The sequence below is a fragment of the Struthio camelus genome, chromosome 9, assembly GCF_040807025.1.
Source record: "Struthio camelus isolate bStrCam1 chromosome 9, bStrCam1.hap1, whole genome shotgun sequence".
Taxonomy (NCBI): domain Eukaryota; kingdom Metazoa; phylum Chordata; class Aves; order Struthioniformes; family Struthionidae; genus Struthio; species Struthio camelus.
The window spans coordinates 22,965,580-22,991,894 of NC_090950.1; the positions used below are offsets into that span (position 1 = coordinate 22,965,580).

Consider the following 26,315-nt stretch of genomic DNA (forward strand, 5'->3'; position numbering starts at 1 on the left):
AAGAACAGAAAGCCAGAACTCTGATCACTCAGCTTTACAGGAAAAGATCAGACCCCATTCTTGCCATATACAGATTTCTACCTCACTCTAATTACATCAATACTAAGAGGAGGATCCAACCCACTGCCTATTTCAATTAGCTTCCTAAGTAATTCTACTGCAATATGAAAGGCCATCACTTTCCGCAACAGCGTCCTTACAGTATGCAGATTTGCTCTCCTCAAATATAAACAATCCCAGTCAGCAGAGTGCTTGCAGTCTGTTCAGCTCCTCAGCTGCCACCGCAGCAAGTGGAAAATACACTAGACTGTCAGCAAGTTTAATTCATTCACCCTAACATTCTAGGGATGGCATTTGAGATGTCATGGCCAGCCATGTCAGCCTGCCACTGTCTGGGAAAGCACTGGGCAACCAAAACACCAAAGACACTAACTGGAAAATAATGGAAGAGATGAATGCTGGAGAGGTTAAAACACACCCTAAGAAATTGAGTTTTTTCAGACAGATGGAAAGACCAGAACAGTGGAAACATAAATCCCATCCAAGCATCCAAAACCACAATGAGAATGAAAGAATGGAACAACAGGATTTCAACACTTAGAGAACAAGAAAAAAGCCAAATTCTCCAGCTTTCCAAAAATGAATTTTAAAATGCAGCAGAAAACATGTGTTCTATATACAGAAAGAAAGCTGGATCTCAGAACAGGGTCCACAGAAATTGTTCTAACCCAAATTCCAGTACTTTCCTCAGCCCTGCGTATGATGAGAGAGAATATCACTGAATATTGCAATATGTTTAGTCCTCTGCTTATTGAGGCTTTAATGATATTGCCTGGAAAATTTCAAGGACAGAGATGGAAAGAAGACAAGAGAAACATCTGACAGAATAAAGTGCCAGAGAAACAGCAGTTCAGAAAAAATAACAAAGAAGAAAACAGACCAAGCACAAAATGCAAGACAAAAAGAAAAGTAGTGAAGATATAGCAAGAAATTCACCTGGATGTGACAGAAGGAAGGAAGGATTGAAGAGTGAGATCAGACAACAAGGAAGCATCCATCACTGGAAGATATCCTTCAGTGCAACTCTGCCACACTTACCTAACAACTTTTATCCCCTACATTTTAGCGTACTGTGACAGGAAGGATATTTCTCTCTCTGGCTACAAGTCTAGAGAGAAGATGCACAGGGCTTAGAAGTGTACCTCACTTGTAATACATAAAAATTTTAAGAAAAGCTTTTCATTCATACACACATCAGAAGGAGTGTTCTTGGAGTTACAATCACAGTAGAAAAGCTCTAGAAAGTTTTAGCAGATGTCTAGCTAGATTTTGACCTCATTTGAGCTGATGTAACTAAAAAACTTAAGGAGGAAAGTTCAAGTTCAGAAGTTCAGATCTGATGCAAGATCAGACTACCATCGCAAACAACTTCCACGGAGTACTGTGAGATACTTAGTAGTACATAAGAGTGCGCTAAATGCTGCAGCCCATTAACATCCAAGCTCAACTGCTGCAGAGAAATTCAAAACCCGGAGAGCTTCCATAACACTTGCAACATCTCCTTCACGCATCTATGCTAGAACTTTTGCCAGGTTAGCACTATCACTTCAGGGTGCAATTAATTGTTAACACTCCTATATAGGCAAAAACTCATGTACATAGATAGTTACACTAACATTAAAATGCTTTTGTAGACCTTCTCTCAGCCGAGAAAAGCCAGAAGCACTACGCTATGGGTATGAACTGTACTTAAGCTGTTAGTTTCTGCCAGGAACGCTGAGGTACTGACATCACTAAATCTTTCCAAGTGGAGACCTAGCTTCAACCCTCAGAGGTGAGTCCTGCAATGGAAGCTGTTCTCACCTATTTTCAAAAGTTAAGAATTCTCTGAAAAATCATGAAGTGTTGGAAAGTTTAATGCATTTGCTGGATGTCTTCATAAATATTCTGGGGTGGTTTTTTTTTGTTTTTTTTAAACAAGTTATTCAGGCCTCTCATGAACAGGAACACGAGGGCTTATCAGACCACAAAACTTTAACCTTTGCAGTCTTGGTTCTCTGCTACAAAGAGGACATCTCTTTTTCTGCCAGACAAACTATAAAACTGCACTGCAGAAACAGCCTGTTCATTGCAGTACCCCAGCTTCTGTTTCTTACATAGTGCCAGGTCCTGGCTGAATCATGTAAAATCAGCCACAGAATAACATGTCCCACACTAACTTGCATATACGTATATGGAATGCTAAATCATCTTGCGCACCCAACTTGTCATTCTTTCACATTATGCTTTAGAGAACCAACTGTAAAATTCCAGGGGCAGGGAAAGGCAGGAGTTCTACGCAAGGACAAAGGGGAGCAGGGAGGAGAAAAATGAGCGTATCAAGCCTCAAAAAAAAAAAATTTTTTTTTTTAAATTAGCTGACACCAGCTTCAGGTTTGTGGGAATCTACAAAGCCAACTTTTCCAAAAGAATACTTACGTTATCAGAACACCACTGGACATGAACGCGTTACTAATCAAGAGTGCTGAATGACACAGCGTTAGCTTCCTAATCTTTACTGTATGTATAAGGATCCTGATACACATAAGATAATGGTTACTACTTTAACCATGTTCACATTGAAGACTATTAAACTATGCATGCCCAGCACTGACCAAAAACCTCAAAGCCTTTTGCTAAACAAACTCCAGAAAGACTAATCTTGCCTTTCCTTTTTTAAAAATTGTCAAATAAGATTAATTAAATCTACTTTATCAATAATCATGGAGAAAACTGAGTGTGAAACTACTAGCATCTGGCTATTAAAACCTGAGATAATAGAATTATGTGATTTAGTTTCAGTTTAAGACAGAGCAAAAGGTGAGTACTGGAAGACAGTATAGAACACTAAGGGTTTTAAAAAAACCAAGTTAATAGTAGTAACTGTCACTCATTTAAAAAATTGGAAGTTTTAACCCCATGTCTGAAACCTCACGGTAAGAGATATTTCAAATGTCTATCAATAACACTGCACAAGGAATCCAATTAAATTACATTGTGTTATCTAAAAAAATAAGCACATGCACCATTTAACAATCCCTCAAAAACAGCTTTTTAGCTAAGCATTAATTAGGCCTTTCTTCATGCAACCCTCCTCTTTGCAGCCTCATCTCATTAAGCGTTACACTAAGCACCTTTTACAACTCACAATGAGAAATCACTTTAATAAATGAATTAAAGCAACATATAAACTTGATGATACATTCAGTGGTTTTCAGGAACTGCTGGAAGCCCTAAGATGTGTAAAAGGTATACCACAAAGCCACGTTGCCAACTGCTCATCAGCCACCTGGGAAGCTTTCTGGCTTGGCTTTTTGCCTCCCTTCCGAGTTCCTGATTTTAGTCCTGGGCTTTCTGGTGAAGGCTCCTCAAGAGGACTTTTACAGTAAGGGTGATCTAGTAACTTTGCACTAAAAATGTCCAGGTTTAAAGAGCCCTCTACTTCCATTTGGCTAGAGCTGTCCTCGCTGTGTGCCAGCTCCATGGATAAAGGTCCATTTGCAAAATTATCATTCACATCAGAATCCTGCAAGGAGGACTGTAACAGTACCACTTCATCTACACCCATAACCTGATTAGATTCTGCATCATCTTGACCTGAAATAGCAATTTCTTTTTCTGTCACAGAGATGAAAAGGTCAGAGCAATGATCCTCTGCCAGAGCCTCATCTGTCTCCACCTTGTGCAAGGTCTCTGCCTCTGGAGAAGCTCTAGCATGCAGTTCTGGCTGGACAGAGTCATCGCTGCCATCCTGACCTCGGGATTCTGGCTCCTGAGAACACAGCTCAGTACATGGTAACACATCCTGTGTACGGCAGATCTCAGGTGCACATATTTCATTTTCCTCAGCTAAAGATTCAGGTGTATTACTGTTCATATCTGATAAGCAGTACTGGTTCCAAAGACAGTTACTTTTAAATTTCCAGTCGGAGAGCCAATTACACAATCTGCCTTCAAAGTCCCACTGGGGAGTCTCTCGAGGGTCTCTTGTAACTTTCTCCACCTGCCTTGGCTTGATTTTCCTTGATTTGCAGGCTCTGCCTCTTGCTCGAAGTTTTGGGAATTTTAAAATTCTATACCGAAACTTAACCACAGAAAGTTTCTTATGCATCATAAACAAAGATCTCTTCTTTACAGTGTGATGGTTAAATTTGGACCTCTTTATAGTTGTCAAGGGGCCACAAGTTCCATTCCACTCCCTTTGCAACAGCATTTCCTTTTACAGTTGTTCAAAACTACTAGGACTGTGTTGCCCTCGCCATTGCTTCTCTCCTCCCCATTAAACACAAACCCATCTCTCATTACAGGTAAGGCAGCACCATGCAGCATACCACACGAGACATAATGGATACTGCCACAGATGCTATCAAGAACAGCACCAGTTTCTAATCCTTTGTTCAAGGGACCTTCATGCTGAAAGCATTCATTGTTGAAGGGTTTTTTACTGCTTCGGCAGATGGGCTTTTGGTTTTACCATAGGGACAGGACCTTCTTGCCCTCAGTATTTTTGTAAGGAAAGCGCTATGTTCAACAGTAGGTTTTTCATAGGTTTTGGCACTGAGAAGCACATCACGAGCCCAGCTGCTCTGAAGCTCAAGTGCCTTCCTTCTGCATTGGAGTCTCCTGTACAATTTGTTGCGATTTAAGCTCACAATTAGCTGATTATGTTGCCTTTTCTTCTTAGCTAGGAAGAAATACTTTTGGAAGTAGCATTTCCTGAGCTCCCAAAATCCAGGGGTCCATCTTCTAGACTGGGCGAGCAACTGACTTCTTGTATAAAGCAAGTTTCTTCTATGTTCTTTCATTTTTCTGCTGCATTATGATCTTGAAAAACAGCTGGAAGAATAAGGGAAATGAATTCAGAGTTATCTAAACTGTAACATAATAGCAAAACACCAAAGGCACATTCCTCAGGCAACATGCCTATCTAAAATTCCACCCGCCACCCAAACACAATCCCACATTCCCTAGGACATTCTCGCCCATACCAAAAGAAAAAAAAACCACACAGGATCTGCAACAGCTCACTGCGTCAGCAGGCTCTTTTCTCATTTATCTTCCCCTGAGGTAGAATAAAACACAGGTAATCCCTACCCAGCCCACCCTCCCTATATCTATCCCACTGAAAACCTGCATCTCAAAGCACGCAATAAGGACATATCTGAGACTTCTCAAGTATAAGAATTCAAGGCCTGCATAGCAGTATCTATTCAACCTCACTAGACAGCACGCAGTTCATAGATTAGAAGTATTAACTGAAAGGTATATATACTACAGAGAGATGTGTCCAGAAGTGAAAGGAAAAGGCATCTTCTACACACACAAAGGATGTTTCATACAAATTGTCCCAGTCTCACCAAGTATATCACTTACTGTATTTCAGAAGGACACATCCTTTTGCCCAAGGTCAGAAGTGACAGTAAGTGTGCTCAAGAAGCTACAGTCCAGTTATTCATTTGGACTTTGCTCCTTTCCTCTCACTAAATAATTGTTACTGACTTAAGAACTATTATTACAAGTTTTTCCTTAGCCATGTTAGACTCGAACATGACACGCAAGGACCATCTAGAGCTAAAAATAAAAGAGCCTTTAAATGCTTGAACTTTAAAGGCAAATATGAGTATCAGGTACCTGCCAAAACAGGTGCTTAAAATCAGACTTAATAAGCTCTTCTGTTTTTTTTAACTCAAGACATTTTTATACATAACCAGGAGGTGACAATTTTTGGAAGGGTGGGAAAGGGAAGAATAGCAGTGCAGAGAGGATAAAGATCATCATATAAAGGGAATACCTACCAGAGTGCTAAATAAAAAACAGTCAGGAGCTCACTACCTACAACTTAGAAAGGAGCCAGACTATCTCCATTTACAGAGACGTAAAGACAGTAAACAGTAACAGTATGAATGCTGCAATGGATTTAGCTCTTTTGTAGCCTTCTATCAATCATCACACAACTTAGTTATCAAAATATTAGACATAAATCATCAAGCTGATTTTCTCATATATTCTCTTATGGCTGGCCTTTACATATTTCTCTAAGCTAGATCCAGTTTGTCCCTGCTTTTATAGTATGAACTCCACACCTCGGTCTACCGGGTACTCTGCCTGCAAAACATACATTGAGTGGACCTAGCTAACACCAGCCAAACTACGCTCTTGCTAAAACAGTTTATACCAACCACACTTTCATCCAGGTACTACAACACCACCACCAGCAAAAATCACAGCATTCTGAACACAGTCACCTATACAAGGGGCATCTGTCAACAGTGCCAGTCTCAAGTACACTAGGAAGAGCACAGTATATCAAAGTAATAGCATTGCTGCTTCTTACAGTCTCAGCAATAAGTACATTGGACTAATAACTGTTTAGCAATACCTGCTGTTTTCAAGAACACTCATGAACGACTTGGAGCCATCACTTTTCTCCTTGCCATCTTCATGATGCCCAACAGGAAGCACTCCCTCCACGGACACTGGCTCAGACATAGGAGCAGACCAAGTGCCAACTAGCTTTCTGAACAACCTGGGGACTACACAGAATCTGAAATGCCTACAAGCTGCCACTGTTTTACCTATAGTAGACTGAACAAACGATCACACTAGGAAAAATACTGAATTAGATTCTAGCATAGATAAGTCCTGACAACAAGAACAACCTGAGGCAAACCAGGACTCAGGGACTAGAGTGAGGCTACAGTTTCAATGCATTGCAACAAACTAGCTCATCTGTGCCATAGCGCCACAAAATGCAGCTTTTTCAACTGCAACAAAGGAAGATGTTAGAAAAGCTACTCTACCCCACTTGCTCTGTTTCACATTATAACTTAGATCACTAAAAAATATTTCATGTCAGGCTTGTGATGCACACACCAGTTTCTGTAGATAAGTTTTTCTGTGTGAAAAGGTAAAAAGTTTGTTTAGAAGTGAGAAAAAAAATCTAAGCCATTCAATGCAATCTATTCTTTCCCGCCTTACCTTTTTCAAACATAATCAATTTTGAATCTGGATCCGTTTAAAACAAAGGTCTCCAAGGAGCAGTTAGTCCAAGTCCTAGGGCTAGAACAGTTCACTTTTCTAATAGCAGTATTATTTGAAGTGACAAAAGGTAATCCATACACAAATACTGAATTGAAAGTTGCTGCTTGGAGAACTTACTTAGCACATCAAGAGCATTACTAGTTTTACTTGGTAACATAAATCAGCAAGGCAAAAATGCAGTTTAAAGAGCACTGCTAGAAAAGGAACCGAAGTGAGCAATTCAAAACCAAAGATTAAAGCAAGTGCATGCTCGTACTTTAGAACTAGCACAAAAATTATCACAGTTTAAAGCCAAAATGTAGAGGTACTATTCAGGTCTTAACTTGACTGTAGTCAAGAAAGCATTGCCTAGTTTATGCTTCAGTTGTAACTGCACCTCCCAAAGTTTAAGCACCTGAAGAGAAAGCCACAAGTTAGCCCAATACATTGAAATAGGCAAAAAAACCGGCTGAGGACAACGTACCACTAGAAGAGTCATTTGACTAGTATAAGCCATACTTCCATTACACAGTGATGCTGTCAAGACTACACCAGCAAAATCTTTTAAAACCTAAAAAGTCCAAGACGCCCTTCCAAAGACTATTAAGTAAAAGGAATTTATTGCCATTAGCTCTCACCCTTACAGCTTTTTCAGCACATTATCCACAAATTAAATATTAAAAAGCACAATCTCTTCTGCACTGAATACAGACAACCCTGCACAGTTACAGCTCTGTACCAATGGCAAATTCTGGTTATTAAAGCTTTGTACTCAAAGCTTTAAAAAGACATGCTTGGCAGTCCTTCAATACTTAAGTTTTCAGAATTAAAAAAAAAAAGTTACACCAAGAGCTCCTGTAAGTTACAGGCACACATGACTTCATGCTAGTTTGTGATAAAAAATAGTCACTGAACATCTAAACAAGAGGAACATAGGAACCTAAAGTCTCATAAGGCCCTTGATTCTACACTAATCAATTCAGTGCAGATACATGCTGTATTTTAGTGAGAACAATTAACAGCACACACTCCATTTGCAACTTGAATGCTTGCAGCTTATGTCACCTTCACTGAAACTAAGCACTGGAAGAGATACAGCATATTTGCATCTTTCACCAGTTTCAAAGGTGTTACGGTTTAACCACTAATCTTTGGTAGTCCTGTTTATTTTCAGCAGTTTTAGAGTCCAGGTTCTGACTAAAAAAGCACAAGAACAGGAAAGGCAGCCCCAGCCAATGTTGCTAACAACATTCTAACCAAGGTTTCTAGCTGACACCTGAAGCGTCAGACCTCAGAAACCCTTCGTCTACACATACGCAGAACAAGCCTCAAACAGTCACCATACTGCAGCAGCACAGCTACTCAATAGTCAGATCATAACAAGCAGTACAGGGCCATTTCAGGGTGCCCAGACAGCAGATCAAGAGCCACACGCAGCTGGTGAGCAATTCAAATTCAGTTCACATACAGTTTCTGCAAGAACTCAGCAAGCCCAAGGACTGCCTTTTCCACTGGCGATCTAGGGCAGGTTCTCAGGGACAGAAGACAAGCAAGAAGGAGAGAACAGGCTTGAGGTTAGAGAGCTGGGATATGCTGCGCAAGCAGTGCACTGAACAGGGGCTCTGCAGCATGTGTTGAGAGCGCCATGGACTCCAGATTTGGAAAGAGATAGAGGAAGCGGGGAAGGGTGTCTCTTGAAACCAGTGCAGTCATAATTAAGATGGTACAGTAAGGAAGTCTGAAACTGATTCAATTAGCACATGCAGAAGTACTGCAAGTTCACAGCACTGGGAACTATCTTCTCTTCACTTCCTTTTCTGACCTGCTTAGCACATTTCTGTGAACTGCTATCCAAACATCAAGTTTTGACCCAGAGCTTAAATAAATCCTAGGGAAACACACTTTAACAAAACACTACATATTAACACAAGACTCTACAGAAACTGCCAAAGTCCAAAATTACCAATTCAGGGGACAGGATGAAACAAAACAGGGGACGGAGATGACTGCCAGTTATTCACAGGCAGCCACTATGAAGGCTTGAACTCTTACATTTAGTTTGCTCTCTTCCCTTCCTTCAACAACTACTTTTTGGGAAACAACCCAGAATCTTGCCCAATTGGCTAGACATCTGCTAAATTTACTTCTGGCTAGATAGTTACAATTCACTTATGTCAATGCCTTCCCCTAGGCCAAACCAGATTAGTGGAGATGTGTAGTTTGGATAAAAATGCACAAGAGAAATCACAGATTATTATTATTATATTATTATTATATATTATTATTAATCACAGAAATTACAAATCAGTCAGAGCAACGAAAGAAAAATATCTGTAGATTAAAGAGCCCAAAGTTACTCTTTGTACAAGTAAGGCACAGAAGCACAATAAGGATATCTTTTTTATTCTTCAGGTTTTAAATTCATTTTAATTGCATATTATTCAAATTTTGTCCATCCCTTCCTGGACACCTTCCCAAGCAGAAGCACGGAAGTACTCTATCGATCCTTATTATCTAAGCTTAGTAAAAACAGGAACTAGAATTTCAAAGTCCTTTCACATACCAGGGATCAAGGGTCTGACTTTTTTTAAAAAACAAAAAAAAAACCAAAAAACACAAAGACTTTCCTCAACACATGTACCTTTTTAGGGGTACTAAACACACAATTTCCAAAAGCTTTGAGAAAGGATAAATTCTCTACTCATATAAGTGACACACATGCAGACAAGCAAAGATAGAGAGAGCTGTTACCAAAGGTAATCGGCTTCTCTGAACGCTTTGGCTAGAACAGTTTGTCTAGTTTAGATATGGCTCCGGGAGGCACACTTCAGTTAAATCCAGTCCTCAGTTGAGGAACACTGCTCTGCTTCTTTCTACCCCTAAGTTGAGCACCCCCACCTGTGACAGACACCTCTGCTGAGTTCCCAGTTACTGCCTGACCAGCACAGCCCAGCTTGGAAGGGCACAGGGAGGGATGAACAAACAGCACCAGAGCAGATAAGCTGTTTGCTTACACAACAAAGTAAGACTGCGAGGCTCTGTGAGCAAGAGATAACTAGGGAGCAGAGAAGTGGGCTTGAGAGTCCAATAACAAGGGGAAAAAAAATCTTGCAACAACAGAAAATCCCCAAATCTCTTATCTCTTCCCTCTGCTTTCTCCAGCCTCCCTAATGCCCCGTTCCATCAGTGCCCCAGGATGCCCAGCTCCTGTATTTATCCAGCCTAAAGAGTCTAACCGTGCTTCCTCCCAGAAGAGGCTGGCACTTTATGACCCGACGCCAGCTCAGCGCTTTCCCTGACCTCCTTATTCCCAGTAACACAGTTAAACCATTGTGACAACGTCAACAAAGAACCAAGGAACAGGCCGTGCCACACAACGCCCACAGACTGAGTAGAGGGCATTAAGTGAAAAGGTATGCTGAGAAATACAGATGCAAGCGATGCGCCCCTTTGGCCTTCAACGAGCCAGCCGACCGCACGGCGCCGGGCTGCCCGCGCTCCGAGCCCCTGCCAGCCTCCAGCCACCGCAGCGAGCCCGCCGCCGGCCAGGCCGCAGCGCTGCGAGCCGGGGGGAGGAGGGGGGGGGGAAGAGCTCGGCCCCGGCGCCTCCCGCACGCCAGGGCGCCCCGGCTCCGGGCTCCGCACACCGGGAGCCGCAGGAGCCCGCTCCCGACAGCCGGCCGCCTCGCCAGGCGCCCGCCCGCGGGGCTCGCCACAGAGCGGGCCGGCGCCAACCGCCGCAACGGCCGCGCCGCCCCCGCCTCACCTCTGCCCGCCGGCGCATCCCGGCCGCCGCGAGGGCCGCGCTCCGCTCCGCCCCCTGCCCGCACGCCGGCGCCACGCGTGCGCACTGCGGCGACGCGCCGCTGCGTCACCCCCTGCGACCGTTGGGCAGGAGAAGGGCGGGGGCGGGGGCGGCTACGACTTTGGAGGTCGCGCGCGCGCGCACCGTCCCTTAAAGGGGCCGCGCGGCAGCGAGCAGCCGTTGGCCGTGGCCGTGGCCGTGGCCGTGGCCGTGGCCCAGCCCCAGCCCCAGGCCCAGCCCCAGCCCGGCCGCAGCGCGTCCTGCTCCTGGCTCTCCGCCGCCCCGCAGCCCTCCCCGCTCCCCCTGCCGCTCCTGCCCTTCGAGGGCAGCCGCCTCTCCTGAGAAACCTTGGGCGAGGCCGGCCGAGCGCCCCCCCCCCGCGAGGGGGACGGCCCGGCGGGACGGGCCGAGCGCCGAGCTGGCAGCCCCGGCTCCCTCCTTAGCGGGACGAGAGAGCCTTGTTACTGCCGCTGTCGTCACGGAAAGCAGCCGCCCCAGGGCGAGCAGGGCAGCGGAGGGCGACCTCTGCCAGCCTGGGCCCGGCGGCCCGCGGGAGCTGGCGGGTGGCGAGGGCCCCAGCTCCTCGGCGCCTTCGCCCTGCCAGCGGCGCAAGCCTGCGGGCCACGGGAACGCCAGCAAGGAAGCTGAAAATCATCCCGACTTCTAGTCAATTAGCGTCCCGGGATAGGGATGTGTTTCTGAAGAACACAGCTCGAGAAATACCGTCGCCCTTACTCGAGCTCTGCCGGTCTGGCACAACTGCCTATCCCGCAGCTGTGGCTACAGGCGGGGATTTCCCAGACGGCAGCAGAGTTCCTCCTTGTGGCGCCTTAACGTGGGTCATTTAACATCCCTGCACCCCAGTTCTCTGCCTGAAGCACGGGGATAAAAGTACTGGCCGGTTTTATTACTGTGCTGGGCTGTATTGTGCAGACATCATGAAAGTGGGAAGTGCTCCAAAACCATTGCAATTCTGTTGCTGGGTGGAGGAAGGTTACACTTCCTCTCACTTGGTAGCCCCTGTGAGAAGAAGCTAAAGGAATTTCTCCAAATAAAAGAAAGTCAGTGAGGCAGGAAACATTGGGAAACAGGCATGCAGCACCATTTTTTGCCACAGCTTTGCCTTGTGGGGCACGAGGTGAACTGTTTTGTGATCATGTAGCATCTCTTATGCTGTGTATTCCTCTAGGAATTACAGTATCCAGGATATGGATTGTGAAATACTATAACAAAGAAATAAAAAAGGGGATGTAGAATACAATGGGGTGATGCTGCAAACAAAAGAGCAAAGCGAGTGCCAGATTGAGAGTTGTTGGCTTTTGTTTGTTTGAGAAATGTCCAGCCTAGCTCTCTCATTAAATGCAGTCCTTTCCTAAGCAACCATTTGTTCTTCCTGTTCAGTATATCCAGCCAAAGACGGGCTAAGCAGTTTCAGAACAACAGGATGAGTCCTCTGGCCTTTATGAAACACACAGTAAACAGGGTGCACAACACACAGTGCAGGCTGCAAAGGTAAGACGGGATTTCAATAATTGAAAAGAGGATTCCTCACCTAATCCTTTACAGTACTTCAGCACTCTCTGGCTCCCTGTATATAATAGCACCTCTGCACTAAAGTCATGGCCTGACCCAGGCGTTCATTAGCACAGTCAACCCCAGGCACTGAAGAAACATGAGAGCCTAAGCTCATGAGATCCTCTTAAAAAATCATGATTTGACTTTTAAATGTGGGTTTTTATAAGCCTTCTGGTTTTGCCTCTGAGGATCAGTCTTATCACGTGTTCATGCTTCCTCTTTGTCCACATGGGCTAGTAGCAAATTTTTAAGAAGTGGAAGCTAAGATTCTCAGATGAAGAAGATGCCTGTAAACGCTGGGGCTTTATGAAGTGCATGAAAGACATGAGACTTGTGAAAACTAAAACATAAATAAATAAATAACGCCAGACTTGGCAACACTGACTTACAGAAAGGACTGAATACCAACTACGTAACTGTTACATTTTTGTGGTCAAACTTGCAGCCTCAATGTTTTAACGACGGTAGGCTTTATTACATTTAACACAAGCCTGGATTTTATTCTTTCAGAATAAAGGGCTTTTGAATGCTGTGTAAATGCAGTTTCCTGAGCTCATTGATCATCAAGTACAACCACCAGAACTAAATCTCCTACTTTTTGAGCTAAAGCAACAATCCTATTAACTTGGACAGCAGCGAGCTCTTACAGGAAGCAGTTGTTGCAAGGGGACATGTAGCATGAGCTGAAACAGTTGGCTGCTATGTGCCTCATGCAGCCAACCAAAAATAGGACCAAGTAAATCTCCATATAACCATGTTTTATTTGGATGCTGCTAACAGTGAGTCTGTATTCACCAAAGAATGCAAATAGCCACATCAGGAAACTCAGCTAAAAATTTCAAACCGGCACAGTTTTAGAAGACAAAATACATTTTTCTTTGTTGTCACTGCCTACTTTTCCACTTCTGAATAAAATTAAGGATCACTCCAAAGAGCTGTCCCCTTCCACAGTTTCGAGATTGCAACGTAAAGACTATATCCAGGGACAGAAATAGCTGTACATATGTACGTACTTGTCAATAAATATATTGAAAGGGTTGTTGTTAAACTGTAACAAAATAAAAAAGCTTAACAAAAAGTTCATTCACAACAAGCAAACCCTAAACTGAACTCCACTACAGACTATGAAGTGAGACCACTCCTTGGGCCATGCTTCAGGGAGTCAAGGATGAAGTTTCTCCAGGCACAGCATAAGGTTAATCCTCCCATAACACAGCAAGACGATGGATATGAAGGAAACAGTTCTGCAATGGAGGCAGCCCCAGATTCCTTTGTGAGGCAGCATTCTCACTACATAATCTTTTCTCTGTATTTTCAGCCACTTACCCAGTTACTGAAGAGAATCTCGATCAGTGGGAGCAGCTCTGCCCCTGCTGTTGGAGCAGCTCTGCCCCTGCTGCCGACCTCTCCACGGCCAGCCCGCACACTCACACTCTACCAGTGATTTTGGTGCCTCCACCTCCAGTTTGCCCTCCCAGTCAGAAACAAGTGCACTGCAGCTCCTGAAAATAAGATCACTTGAATGTTTCTCAGAGGTGAGTCTCCTAATATTTAAATGTTGGCTTCTGTCTCATGGTTAACGGAAAGTAGGCATCTCCTCTTCCCTCAATTTCAACATACTTGATACAAGTCTAAGCTCTCCATCACTACAGTTAGGTATTACACTGACCAGCATCTCTGAAATAGCAAAGGGACTTGGGCTGGGATGCCATATCACTGTTTGATAGGGGCAAATATCATTTATGCGGTTCCAAATTTCCAGCCACTCATTTCAGTACATCCAGGTTAGCACAAAGCAAGGGGAGGCAACAACGTGTGCAGCACACCCTGAAATGGATCCACAGTGTCCTGTTTTTAAAGAAAAGCCCAACAGTTTGAGAGCAGAGTTCTCACAGCTGGTTTAGACCTCTGTGTGTCCACAGTGGGCTCCATAGTTCATTCAGGGGAGCTTCTGGCAGAGATGGGGGTGAGGAGACCTCTGACATTTCCATCACTGTACAGAGAGTTTTTCAGTTTCCTTATCTATGATTATAGCCCAATTATGTAAATGCAGCCAGAGGTTTTAAATTATAAAACCACCTCTTGCATTCTTACTCAACTAAATTTAAAATATCTGTACTTTCATAATTATAACATTGACAAGGATTTCAGAGGGAAGGCTGATTTTCTTGAGGGAGAAAGGATACTTAGCGATTAAGAATTACATGTTAATATTTTGTTTCGCCACAAACTCCTAGACTGAACCTCTCAGTATCCTGCATTTCAGGACAGTACTTCACCCCACAGGGGTCACCGGCACTTGCCAGCTGGAGGCTGTTGCCTCTCTAGCCCAGGCAGCAGGGCAGAAAATACGTTATGTTCCTTGTCCACTTCACATGCAAGTCAGAGCGGCTCAGGCCAATCTCATTGGTGGTTTGAAATGCCCGGCATTGTGCTGAAGGATGAAAAGCCACATAGCCCATTCTGCCAGTTCTGCTGTGCTGCTAATGACTGCCCTCAAACAGGTGGGAGCAGTAACGTCCCCTCAAATTCCTGCTGCTTGCAAAGTGAGCACATCTGCACACCTGGTGCTTCTCAGATCCCACTCTACAGAACATGGACAGTGCTGCTTCCCTGCCTTGCAGATATGTTTTGAAAACAAGCATATTGAAACTGGGGAAATTTCTTGCCTCCAATCACTCTTTTTCAACACCTGTACCTCTGCTCCTCTCCCCCTCTGGTACGCCAGTACAACTATTTGTGCAGCTCACTGGAAACTGAATGCTTGAAATGATCCACATGAAAAAAAAAAAACAAAACAAAGGAAAAAAAAACAATACGCAACAGCTTTTCTCTGGAATTGCAGTCAACAGTGGAAGGGCAGGCAGGAGTCCAATTAGCCACCAAGGATAATGTGTATGGAACTACAGTCTCAGCATGGGTATGTCCAGTCACTGCTCTGCTTAGTGCAATGAACGTAAACCCTTAAACGTACATGAATGATGTTAGGCCAAATGGGGTTACAGAAAGGATAAATGTGGTCTCTTCTCTTCCCACTGACTGCCAATATTTTGGATTAAAACAGACTGGATGCATTCTCTCCAACAGTGACACACTGGGGGCAAGAGGGCTGCCTCCTGGAAACAGTGCAGATATACAGCATCCAATTGGTACATTTTGTCTTTTGCTTGGCAGCCAGACGTAGGACTTTCTTTTGACACTGTGCTGCCTTTCACTCATATCAGATTGTGAGGGGTTACTTCATCTGAAACAAAAGAGTGAAATGGAATAAGGAATAAATTACAAGCAGGATGAAGCTGTCACTGCATTTCTGAGAACTTTAAAGAAAGAACAAGACACAAAAACCTCTTGCTGCAGAGATGTGATTACAAGCTGCCCCAAATGATACCATTATTGTAATAGTCAAACTGCTTCTAAAGCAATAAATAGCTACGGTCATTGCAGTGCGAGAATTGTACTATTACATGGAAGATGTGCAGTGTAGGACAGAAATGAGGATGTTACAGTCAACGAAAATCTATATTATCAGGAGAGATTGCAGAAGCTGAGACTATCTTCAAAAGTAAAGTGCTGGGGGAGGCCTTCCTACATATTTTCAGACCAGTGAAAGGGAATCGTGTTTATGAATTTTTCTTGGGAGAAACTTAAAAAAACTAGCAGAGAATAAGATGAAATGGGGAGTTCAGAATGAAACTGGCAAGGATGTCAGCCTTTCCTGGTGTCCCACCAAGACATTCATGTAATGTCATCCAGAGCTGGTCTGCTACATCTAAGGCTTTTGACACGTAGGAACTTCACTTTTTCAAATTAGTACTGATGAATCAAATAAAAAAATTTATCTCCACTCAAAAATTACTCAAAGAAGAAAAATGCAGGCTTTTTTTCTTTTACTGAAAGAAAAAAAATTTGTGAGGAGACCTAGCAGGTGCAGAAAATGCGTGTGATGACAAATTCATTACTCTGACATCTGCCATTTTCTGAGTTGAAGTTACAAGTGAAAGTGTAATGCCCCAGCTCAAGCATGGGGAACTATCATCTCATAATGATGGGTATGGTTTCATCTAGGTTTTTCAAAAAATGCTGCAAGAGACGAGTGCTCTTTGTCAGCCTGCACCTCAGTCACATAAGTCCGTTCTATGTCCTTGCATTTTTTAAATGCCAGGCAGATTAGCATCCTAACAACACGGAGGGAAGTAAAAGTGTTCAAAAACAACCTCTTATCCCTTACAGTCCCAGAAGGAGTTATAGAAAAGTCTGTATCTCACTGCCAAAGGAGCAAAGCCTCTTAATGGAAAAGTCTTTTATATAATGAGCGTCTTCAGAACAAATGTCAACTCTCACACAAGCAGTTAGACGAGATATTCTGGTGCAAGGCTAAGCCCCAAGTGAATAAGCAAACTTATTAGCTTCAAACATCAGTCTCTAGCATTTGAAAGGTTTCCAGTATAGCTGGCCCATGACCAGTGACTGAAAGCACTTGAACTTCAACCTGATAAATGTTGAAGACTAAGCAGATAGATTATTGCTAATAGCTGATCCTAAAAAGGGGAAATTAAGTTCATTACAGGATACTTCCATATTGTCTTTAAGTTTACAAGAAAAAAAAAAGAAAGAAAGAAAGAAAAAAAATCTAACCAAAGTGGAATCTGTACAATGTTACTGGAGTTATGCTAGCACCAAGAAACATCAAGAACTCCACTGTACTGAAATTTATCATGGAATTAACCAAAATTGACTATCTAGAAAGGAGAATTCCAGTTCCACCTTGCTGCCTGCGCTCCTTCCGAAATGGACAGCAAAGTATGTGCACCACCAGGGGAAAGTCATTCCATCTAGATTAGGAAAGAAGGAATCTCTAGCTGGAGATGCCAGCCTTGCTCCATTCATTATGGAAAGCAGCTCCTCAAAGTTAAAGTTGAGGGAGATGAATCCTACCTTTAGTGAAGAACAGTTTCTGCCCTAAATAACAGCATCAAAGACAACAGAGAGATAGATATCTTAATGTGGACTCAACAGCTCCCAGGTGGGCAATGTGACAGGAGACTGCAGACGGTAACTTCTGGATCCAGAAGATACCATCTGTTCAGAACCTAAGCAGACAAAGGTAGATTTCTACCCTCATATACAGCGCAATCACTGGCAAAGTCCAGCCAAGCCCCATAGCCAGGCAATCTCCTTTAAAAAACAGTTCATCTCCGTATTGTACAATTAATGTTTTCTTGCATGATGAAAACAATATACCTATTGTTTTGAACAAAATCCCGACTCATTCTTTTTTGACCTAGTTAAGGATTTTAGTAGCATTTGACACTTTTGCATTGCAGCACTGTCATTATATACCTGCAACAATGTTATAGAGATCGGAGGCTCAGCTTGTTTCAAGAAGCATAACTAGAGATGTTCCTGGAGAGTTTTATGGATAGCGATTCAAATTCTGCACTCACTACTCTTCTCTAGACAGGAGGAAGAGATGTTCATTTACAGCATGTTAGATAATGATTTTAACTCACATCTCTTGGACATTTATTTGTGATTCAGTATATAACCTGATGTAGCATCTTTAAAAATGTGTTAATTTGGTAAAGATTGGCTTAACAAGAGCCAGGCACTTACCATGGCTAGCTAACATGTTACATTGGAATAAAGTTGGATTAACTACTAGGAAGACAAAATCAAAACTGCTCCAGACTCATACCGGTGCCCTGAAGGCTGAATGTCTGCTCAGTAAAGACTTTTAAAGTTATTGCTGTTCTGGCTGTTGAGCAATTATCCATTTGTAGTTCCAGAGGAAGTTCTTCATTTTCCCCAGATTCTACTCAAACTTAATCAGTATAAATAAATGAAAGAAATAAGCAAATTAAAGACTTGAGTTGAGCATCTTAGCAAAATCCACTGATGGCTAATCATTGTGCAGTCCAAAAAAGGCACATAGCCATAATGTTCTCCATAATGTTCTCAATATTGCAGAAAGTTCCCATTGCAGTCTAACAAAATCTCCTATATGGGATTTCTGGGTAGACTGCAATTCATTTCACTCAAAGGAGGACTTATTTGTCTCTACGAGGCCAGGCCTGTAGGCATAGCCTGTTGATTGACTGTTGGGATTTTTGTCCAGCTGGTAGCCCAAGACTAGCTGCTCCTTTTGGTGACTGTCAAAGCCTGCCCAGTGAAACTCTCGTTGGATGAAGGCCTTGGCCACCAGAAAGTCACTGTCAGCTCCTCGGGCTTCTGTGCCACTTTCTCGGCCAGATGATGGCACATTGATTTAGGAGAGCAAGTCAAATGGTGCAGACGGCAGTGGTAACTGTGGTCCACGTTTTTACACAAGAGACCACAGAGAGAAAAATACTATTCTCTTTGTGTCATGGCTAGAGATCATAACTCCAATCTTTTGCAATTCATCTGGCCATTAAGCATGGGTTGAACTATCTTCATCTTTCACCACACAGTGCTGAACTTCCTTTTAGGAAGAGGAAAGTATCTCGGAGTCTGAGACTGAGACATTCTAGTTTAACAATATGCTGTGATTCAGTTCCCAGTTTGTAAAACCGGAATGATAATCCCCTGCCAAAGGGAGCTATTCTAAAGATGAACATATTCTGGGTACTCAGGTAGCAGAGATATCACGAGTGCACAGCTATGAGAGCTGGAGAGGACCTTGTCACGTTGTCTGGTCCATCCCTGTCTCCCAAGGTAGGGTGAATAATCCCTACATCACTTCTGACAGCCCAACAGCGGAGATTCCCCTGACTCCATAGGCAGTCTATTCTAGTAGTTACTTATCCTTCCCATCAGAAAGATTTTCCCAATGTCTACTTTAACCTTAGCCTAGTACTTTTCATTCAGACTAGAAAACAATTTGTTCCCTTCCTCCCTGAAGCTACCTTTCACCTAGTTCAAGACCATCATCATGTCTTCCTTGGCTTTCTTGTCTCATACTAAACAACCTAAACTTTCATTGGAACTCCTGCTTTCCAGACCTTTTTTCCTTCTTCTTTATTGCTTTTGTCTAGGCTCCAAGCAGCCCTCCTTGAACTATAATGTCATGATGATTTTGAATTCTAAGCCTATCCTTATTAAGGATATCCTTTTCCCCGTACTCAACTAAATAAAAAAAAAAACATGTCATCACACCTTCCCTCTAGCTGCTTGAGATTCTTCGAGACCATATTCCTCTCCCTTCTATCGTTACTCAGGAGATTTCAGACAGTTTACCCCCCATCAATCTGTCAAGACAAGCCTACTCAGAGGAGATATTTCAAGCAATACCTTCTTCCTTTTCCTCCTGCCTATCCTTCCAAGACAGTCGGTACATATAGATAAACTATAACTAGCTGATGCCTCCAAAGTGCAAGTCCAGGGCTCTCATAAAACTTGTCCCCTCCACTCTGAAGCTGAGTGAGTTGCAGAGCCTCTGGAAGGATAAGGCCTTGACTGCTGGGATTTTTCAAACCATGTGCATGCCTTTTCTCCCTTTCCCAATCTGCAAAGACTCCTAAAATTCTCTCTCATAGATTTCATCACATCTCTATAAAAAGACACAAAAGTGCAATTATTCCTTACTCACCAGCAACTAACCAGCAGCCCCAGCTCCTAGCTAGACCATTCTGGTCAGTTAAAAAAATGGTTTAGAAATTGCCATTTCCAGATTGCCGTGACAGGTATGACTGTGACTGGGTAAACAGCTACAGCTGTGTGTGCTAATTGCTTTTCTCTACATTATTTATGAGACACTTGACTGATGAGATTTCTCACAACAGCACGAGATAACCATTGGCAGTGGGCTCCTGAACTAGCGGGAACTCCATCACCTGCCGTGGTGCAGAAAAGCCAGCTGTTAGAAGGCACTGTGTCCCTGACAGCATGTGCACTCAACTGTGAGGTCAAGCTCTACTTGCTCTCATCTCCTTTTTTAATAACTGTTCAATAGGAAATTTATATGAAAGGATTATATCTGCACATAACACACCCTCTTTACTTTTGGGATAAGATCAGAGAATACTGAACGCTGCCTAATTTAAGTAAGGCAGAATATAGGGTGTAAATGACCTGTGGAAGACAATCCATGTCGTTAAACAGGGCTTTTGGAGCTCTGGTCCCAGATGCAGTAGGGGGTTTCTAAAATGCCATTAGGAAAGCCAGAAGTCAATCACCTTAAATTCACCCCACAGGGGGCAGCAGCTGTACCAGAAACACTTTACAAGGTACATAAATTAAGAAAGAATAACAAACACTACCATAGACAGGAGTACAAAATATATATCATGAGCAACCATTTACCACTGCTTTTTCCTGGAGGGCTTATCACTATTATCCAGCTAAAAGCTATTTAAAAAGCTATGGCTAAAGGTAGCTAAAAGCCCTGTGAGTTAAATCAAAAACCTAGTATTCCAGGGACCTGCAAATTATGCCAGCATTTTTCTCCCTCTACTCATATGAATAATTGATAGGGAGATGCAGTCTGCAACCAGGCTTGCTAGAAGAAAACTAACAAAAAGAAAAACCTCATGTCTTGAGTTGCAGGACCACAACAGGGAGCAGTCAGTTCCACACAGAAGAATGAGGCAAAGCAGCCTGTTAGAATTACTGCTCGCTATTGCTGTTTTTATTATTTTCTCAGGAGGCTATAACGGTTGCTGGGTGAGCAGCCAATGTGACATCTTCATGAGCTTCACAGCTGGGTTTCAGAACTAAATTTAAGTAGGATTCCCAGCCAAACTGTAGAGGAAATTGTGTGCTGGAGCCTTTTCAGAAGCAGTATTCTACCCTGCCCAGTCCACAAGTTTTAAACATTATGGATTAACCTGGGGCTCGTTTATTCTACACGTACTGGAGGATTCACACTGTTTTCTGTGCAGAAGCCTGCTGACCTCACGTTCCTTGTACGGACAGGAAAGAGAGGGTAATACAGAGTGGCCACATTGCTCTTCAGATGTGAGCTGGTATTTCAAAGCCCGGGCGGATGCCCCTTAGCCACTCTGCTCAGTGCTGCAGAGAGATAATCCGACGTGCTCTGGGAAGTGGACAGAGCTTGGGGCATAGTTTTGTGCCCCATTTTTCCAGTGAAAATATCACTTGAAAGAGTTTTCCCCTTCTCATTCCCTTCCATTGTGCAAGGAGATGGAGGAACTGCTGGGTCAACAACAGGGGCTGCAGAGAAAAATGTGTGGAAGCAACCCCAGGCATGTCTTGCCTGCATGACAGGAGATGCACAGAGGACGACACACTGTAATCCAGTCACGTATGAGTCCCAGGAGGAGGGAGGCAAGGCAGGATGTGCAGTTGTCCTAAGAGCACCCAGAGGTTTAATTTCCAGACTCTCTTTCTGCTGTGCAGTGGAGATGCTTTGGCCATGTCCCTTTTTCAGTGGGTGGCACTTGGGAGTCAAAACAAATTTCTCAGCTTTCAAGCCCTACTCCCTCAGAGAGATGGGCTGCATAGGCTCCTTATGCTTGCAATCCAACAGCAGCCTAGTGACAAGGAAACGGGTCCCCTACAGACAAAGAGGAGGAATGGGGGAGGAAGCTGATGTTCCCAGCCACCTATCACAGATGCAAAAGGAGACAGGACAGAAGGTATCTGTCTGAATATGTCACAGACTAACGGCATGGCACAGGTAAGGCTATGAAGTCATTCATGCCTCGTTTCTCCCACCTGTAAATTATTCCTCCCCCTTAATCCCCACAGGAGCATCATTATGATTGCTCAATTAATTAGCAGTTTAAAAGAGCTCTGAGACATGCAGATGGGAAAGAAGGATTTTTTTTGTATTTCTGTTTCTTCAAAGTTGCATACGTGAACACTGAATTCTAAAAACTCCTTTCCTGAGGATGAAGAATGACCTCCAGTTTATGGACAGGAAAGTTAAACCACAGAAATGTTAAAGTACACATTTCAAGAAACAGCCTCTAGTTCCAAGATACCACTTGCTGAGTGCCCAGCTACACACAAACGCAGTTTGACTTCCAGATGGCTAAGCACTCCTAATCCTGAATGTGAACAGCCAGAAATGAAGGCATTCAACCCACTGATGATCATGTGCTCAGTATCCCAAATCAAGTCTCTCAAAACTTAGCTCACTCTAGAAAAACTGAATGGGAACTTACCCAGGAAAACCTGAATGGCAAGTAGCACACTTCAGGGCTCTGTCCACCAGATCACCCACCACATGCCTTGTGTTGGGACAGATCTTCAGAAAAGCTTCATGCCATTGAGGTATCACAACAGGTGATCAGATTTTCAGGAGCATCTATCACACAGCTCTCCAAGTAGAATGAGTTGTAAATGAACGTATTACAGGAGTCAGAATTTCTTTGACCAAAACAGTTGAAACTCCCACATAAAAATAGAATGCTGAAAGGAAATCTGCCCATTCCACCCTTACTATTTTTAATAGAAAACCCAACTTCCTGTCAAAAACAAGAGAATAGATGACTTCCAGCCAGCTTTAATGCCAAGATCCTTTGAAATATTCAGCCATCTGTCGCAGCAGGAGCGCTTGTTGCTGAGCCCTTCTGAAAAACTTGGCCCTTCTTTGGGAACATGGTGCTTTTGACTCTGAGGGCCCTTCTGGGGACCCTTTCTTCCATGGAGGATCCTGTTCTTTATGTGTCTACCAGAGCAGAGCTGTCCTCAGTACAGTGAAGCCTGCCAGTAAAGCAGGTAGATATGGGCTCAAAGTGCAAAATTAGCAAATTGCTCTGAGTTAGCCCTCAGTCCAAGGAAGAATGGGTAGGCTAAGACCAGAACTAGCTATACTTTCATTTAATGTTGCTTAGCAAAAATATTCCAAACACATTTCAGCATACTTCCAAATATGTGTATCTTATGAAAACAGTTCATGGAACACTCCTTTTAATTTAGAAATATTTGTTCCTCCCCCCTGCTTTGATTCTTCTGCTCCTTTCTCTTCCCTCTCTCACTGTTGGTGACACTTTGCCTCAGAAGAGGTAAGAGGTAGCAAGAAGAGGTAACGGAGGGCTCCAGTCAGCCAGCAATGGAATGAACTGCTCTTTACTCACAAAAGATTCTTAACAGTGGGACCCCAATCTGGGATGGAAAATCAGCTTCCAAACAGGCCTCTCTGGAGGTTAATAAAATCTGCTGTACAGGCAGGAAAATTCTGCAGTAGATGAATCATCGTATGCACTGAGACCAAGCAAACAGAGACAGTATGATGTACAGCACTACATTAAAACAGAAATATGATCCCACTGTAAACACCTACATCTGGTACCTGCAGCGATTCCCCTTCACAGAACAAATATTTTACAGCAATGATCTGAACACATCCCAGCAAAGAACAGCACTAATCTGAACGTTTGACCTTTCTTCTGCTACTGGCATGTTAGAAGTACGTGTTACTGGTTTCCATTTTAACTAATATGCACTAAGATCCTTGTGAGTCTCTGGGATCAAAGCTAAAATTGTGTTACCTTCAATGGAACAAGATCTCTGACAAATCAATGAGACATATAAGAACACTTTTTATTTAAGTGGGCCAAGAAGCTTTGAAGCTACATTAATACCTCCAGATAAAGGGCCACACAATCCCTCCCGCTGCAAAGGAAATCACAATGAAATTCTGGCTTCATGGAAGTTAATAGCAAAATTCCCACCAGTTTCACTGTGAACAAGACTTCAGGTCATAAATCTATTCTATAGGGGATTTTCTATCAAAAACTTTGAAAATGATTTTTTTCTAAAGGAAAAAGAAAACCTGTATTGTATTTTATTTCAAAAACTGTAACCAAATATTTCATTTTAGATTGGGTTCAACCCAAATTTAAAAACTTCCATTTGTCTTATGACCTGACTCACAAGTTCTAGAGAACCCCTGGAGGAGGATTTAAGATGTTACTGCTCCAGCAGTCCCTTCCACCCGTTGCAAAAAGTTCCTGCATCCATCACAGAGACAGTGGAATTCGTGGCAGTCTCCACTTTCTAGCCATCACCACTCTTTTAATTCACCAGCAAACTGTAGGCTTTCCTCTAAGGCCCATGAGTTCTCTCACTACTTCATCACTACTTCCCCTATGATGCATTAATTCTCCCCACAAGCTGTCCCAGGTTTGGACAGAAATATATTCTTCAATACTGGGTTTTCTTACAGATTTTTTTTTAAACTGCACTACAATTCACGTCGACAATGGCTACTACCTGGCATAGCCCTACCAAAGTTAACAAGTTACACTGGATTAAGGAAGCATAATTAAGAGCAAGAGCGGAATTTGGCCTCAAGAATTCCATGTCCCAAAGAGCCCAACAAAATCTTCGTCTTGGTGCTACTCATCCCCGTTGAAGAAAATCCAGTGGAAAGAAGGCAGCCAGTGTGACTGCCAGTTTTGCAGAGTCCCTAGAACTCTTAGGAGACATCTTCCCAGTTCTCTGGCTCTTAGATTTCCAACAGAAAATGATCCTCTCCAGGGCCGCAAGAGGTTCGCCCTTAACCTTACTGAGTCATTAAACAATATTCATCCCATAATACAACAAATACAGCAAACTTCCATTTGCTACAGCATAGAAATCTCAGGAGCTACTGAAACATTTTGAACTAATGGCCAAGACTTTGTCTAGCAAAGCTTAAGCCCCAGGAACTGAACGCAACTTCAGCACTTGCTTAAGTTTAAGCACAAGCTGAAATGCATGGCTGAATAAGAATGGCCTAGGGAATTATGCAAATACTTAGATGAATACAGGTCCAAATACGAATTACTTCAGAAGACAGAGAAGCAAGTAGTACAATTCAATCATTTTTATCTCCTTTACCAAGAATGCACAAGTTCTTATAACTAATATTACAGCATCTTCTGCTGCTGCCAGAAGCCAAATGACCTACTCTTTAACAGTCAGGCTCTCCTCATTTTCAAACTGAAGATTAGTCCATTTATGTTGAACAGTGGCACAGAATGACAATTTCATAATGCATGGATTGAGTGCTATTCCACTCACATGTTACATTACCTTGCCCTTTCTTCCACTGCACTTCCACTTGCAATCAACTGTCAGGGTAATAAGGTGGTGCTGTTTCTAATCTCAAATTGTATACTTTATGGGATGCTGGCAATTCATTAGGTACCTCCACAGATTGGCCAACTGGATCTGACCTTGAATCTGAATGCAAAAAAAAAAAAAAAAAAAGGCGATATAACTTATTTGTATTAACAGTTTGCATTAAAGGAACAACAATGTGAGCTGGGCACCTCCATAAAATGTGAATAAAATGAACTCTCAGTGGCATCACTGGTACTACCACCTCTTAGTAGACAATCAGCTCGGTCCAGGATTGATCCCATAACATGAAGGCTGATGGTGAAAATGCTTATACACATAACTAGCCCTTACTCCTGCAAATACTCTCACAGTCTTGAGCATTTGCAGGGTCCGCTCCCACAGCTGTATGACTAACAGCCAGTGCAGTAAGTGTCAAATACAGACTCCAGTTTGTCCTCCTTTCAGAAGTGTCAGTGAATCTGTAATATAACGTCTGAAAATGTCATCATGGAAAATGAATGGTTTATAGTAGATAGCATGACCACTGCACCACAGACTAAAGAAAGCCCTCATTTAGTTGTGATCTGAACAGCTATACATAGGAGAAAGTAGAAAGAAATTAATAAACCTGCTACCAAAGAGGACTGTTGGTAGTTACAGTACAATGGCCACAGGAAGATATGCATGAGAGCTAGCTGAGAAAATATCCCAACTTAGACTGAAAAACTCCAGGGACCACCCGCTAACACATTTCAGAGCATTTTACTTCTAGGTCACTGACTTCAATCTGGCCTCAAAGGAGAAAATGACTGAAAGTTACGGCCAGCTGACAGCAGCGTGAAAGCAGTAGGAGGGATCTCAGCCTACTTCCTAGCAGACTGGA

General features: G+C 43.0%; 1 protein-coding gene across 6 annotated transcripts in view; it reads right to left on the reverse strand.

Annotated features, from left to right (window-relative positions):
• SENP5 (SUMO specific peptidase 5) overlaps positions 1–26,315 on the reverse strand; it is a 74,903-nt gene that overhangs the window by 17,995 nt on the left and 30,593 nt on the right. For 4 of the 6 annotated variants that reach the window (XR_011142767.1, XM_068953924.1, XM_068953923.1 and 1 more), the window contains exons 1-2: positions 10,826–10,908; positions 3,295–4,875 (exon numbers count right to left, since the gene is read on the reverse strand). Coding sequence is in view for 5 of the 6 variants with exons in the window: in XM_068953924.1 (XP_068810025.1) it covers positions 3,295–4,252 (958 nt within the window). In the remaining variant the exon portion in view is untranslated. Of the gene's footprint in view, positions 1–3,294; positions 4,876–10,825; positions 10,941–25,402; positions 25,553–26,315 lie in introns of those variants that run through there. The other 2 variants (XM_068953922.1, XM_068953921.1) reach the window with 2 other exon arrangements.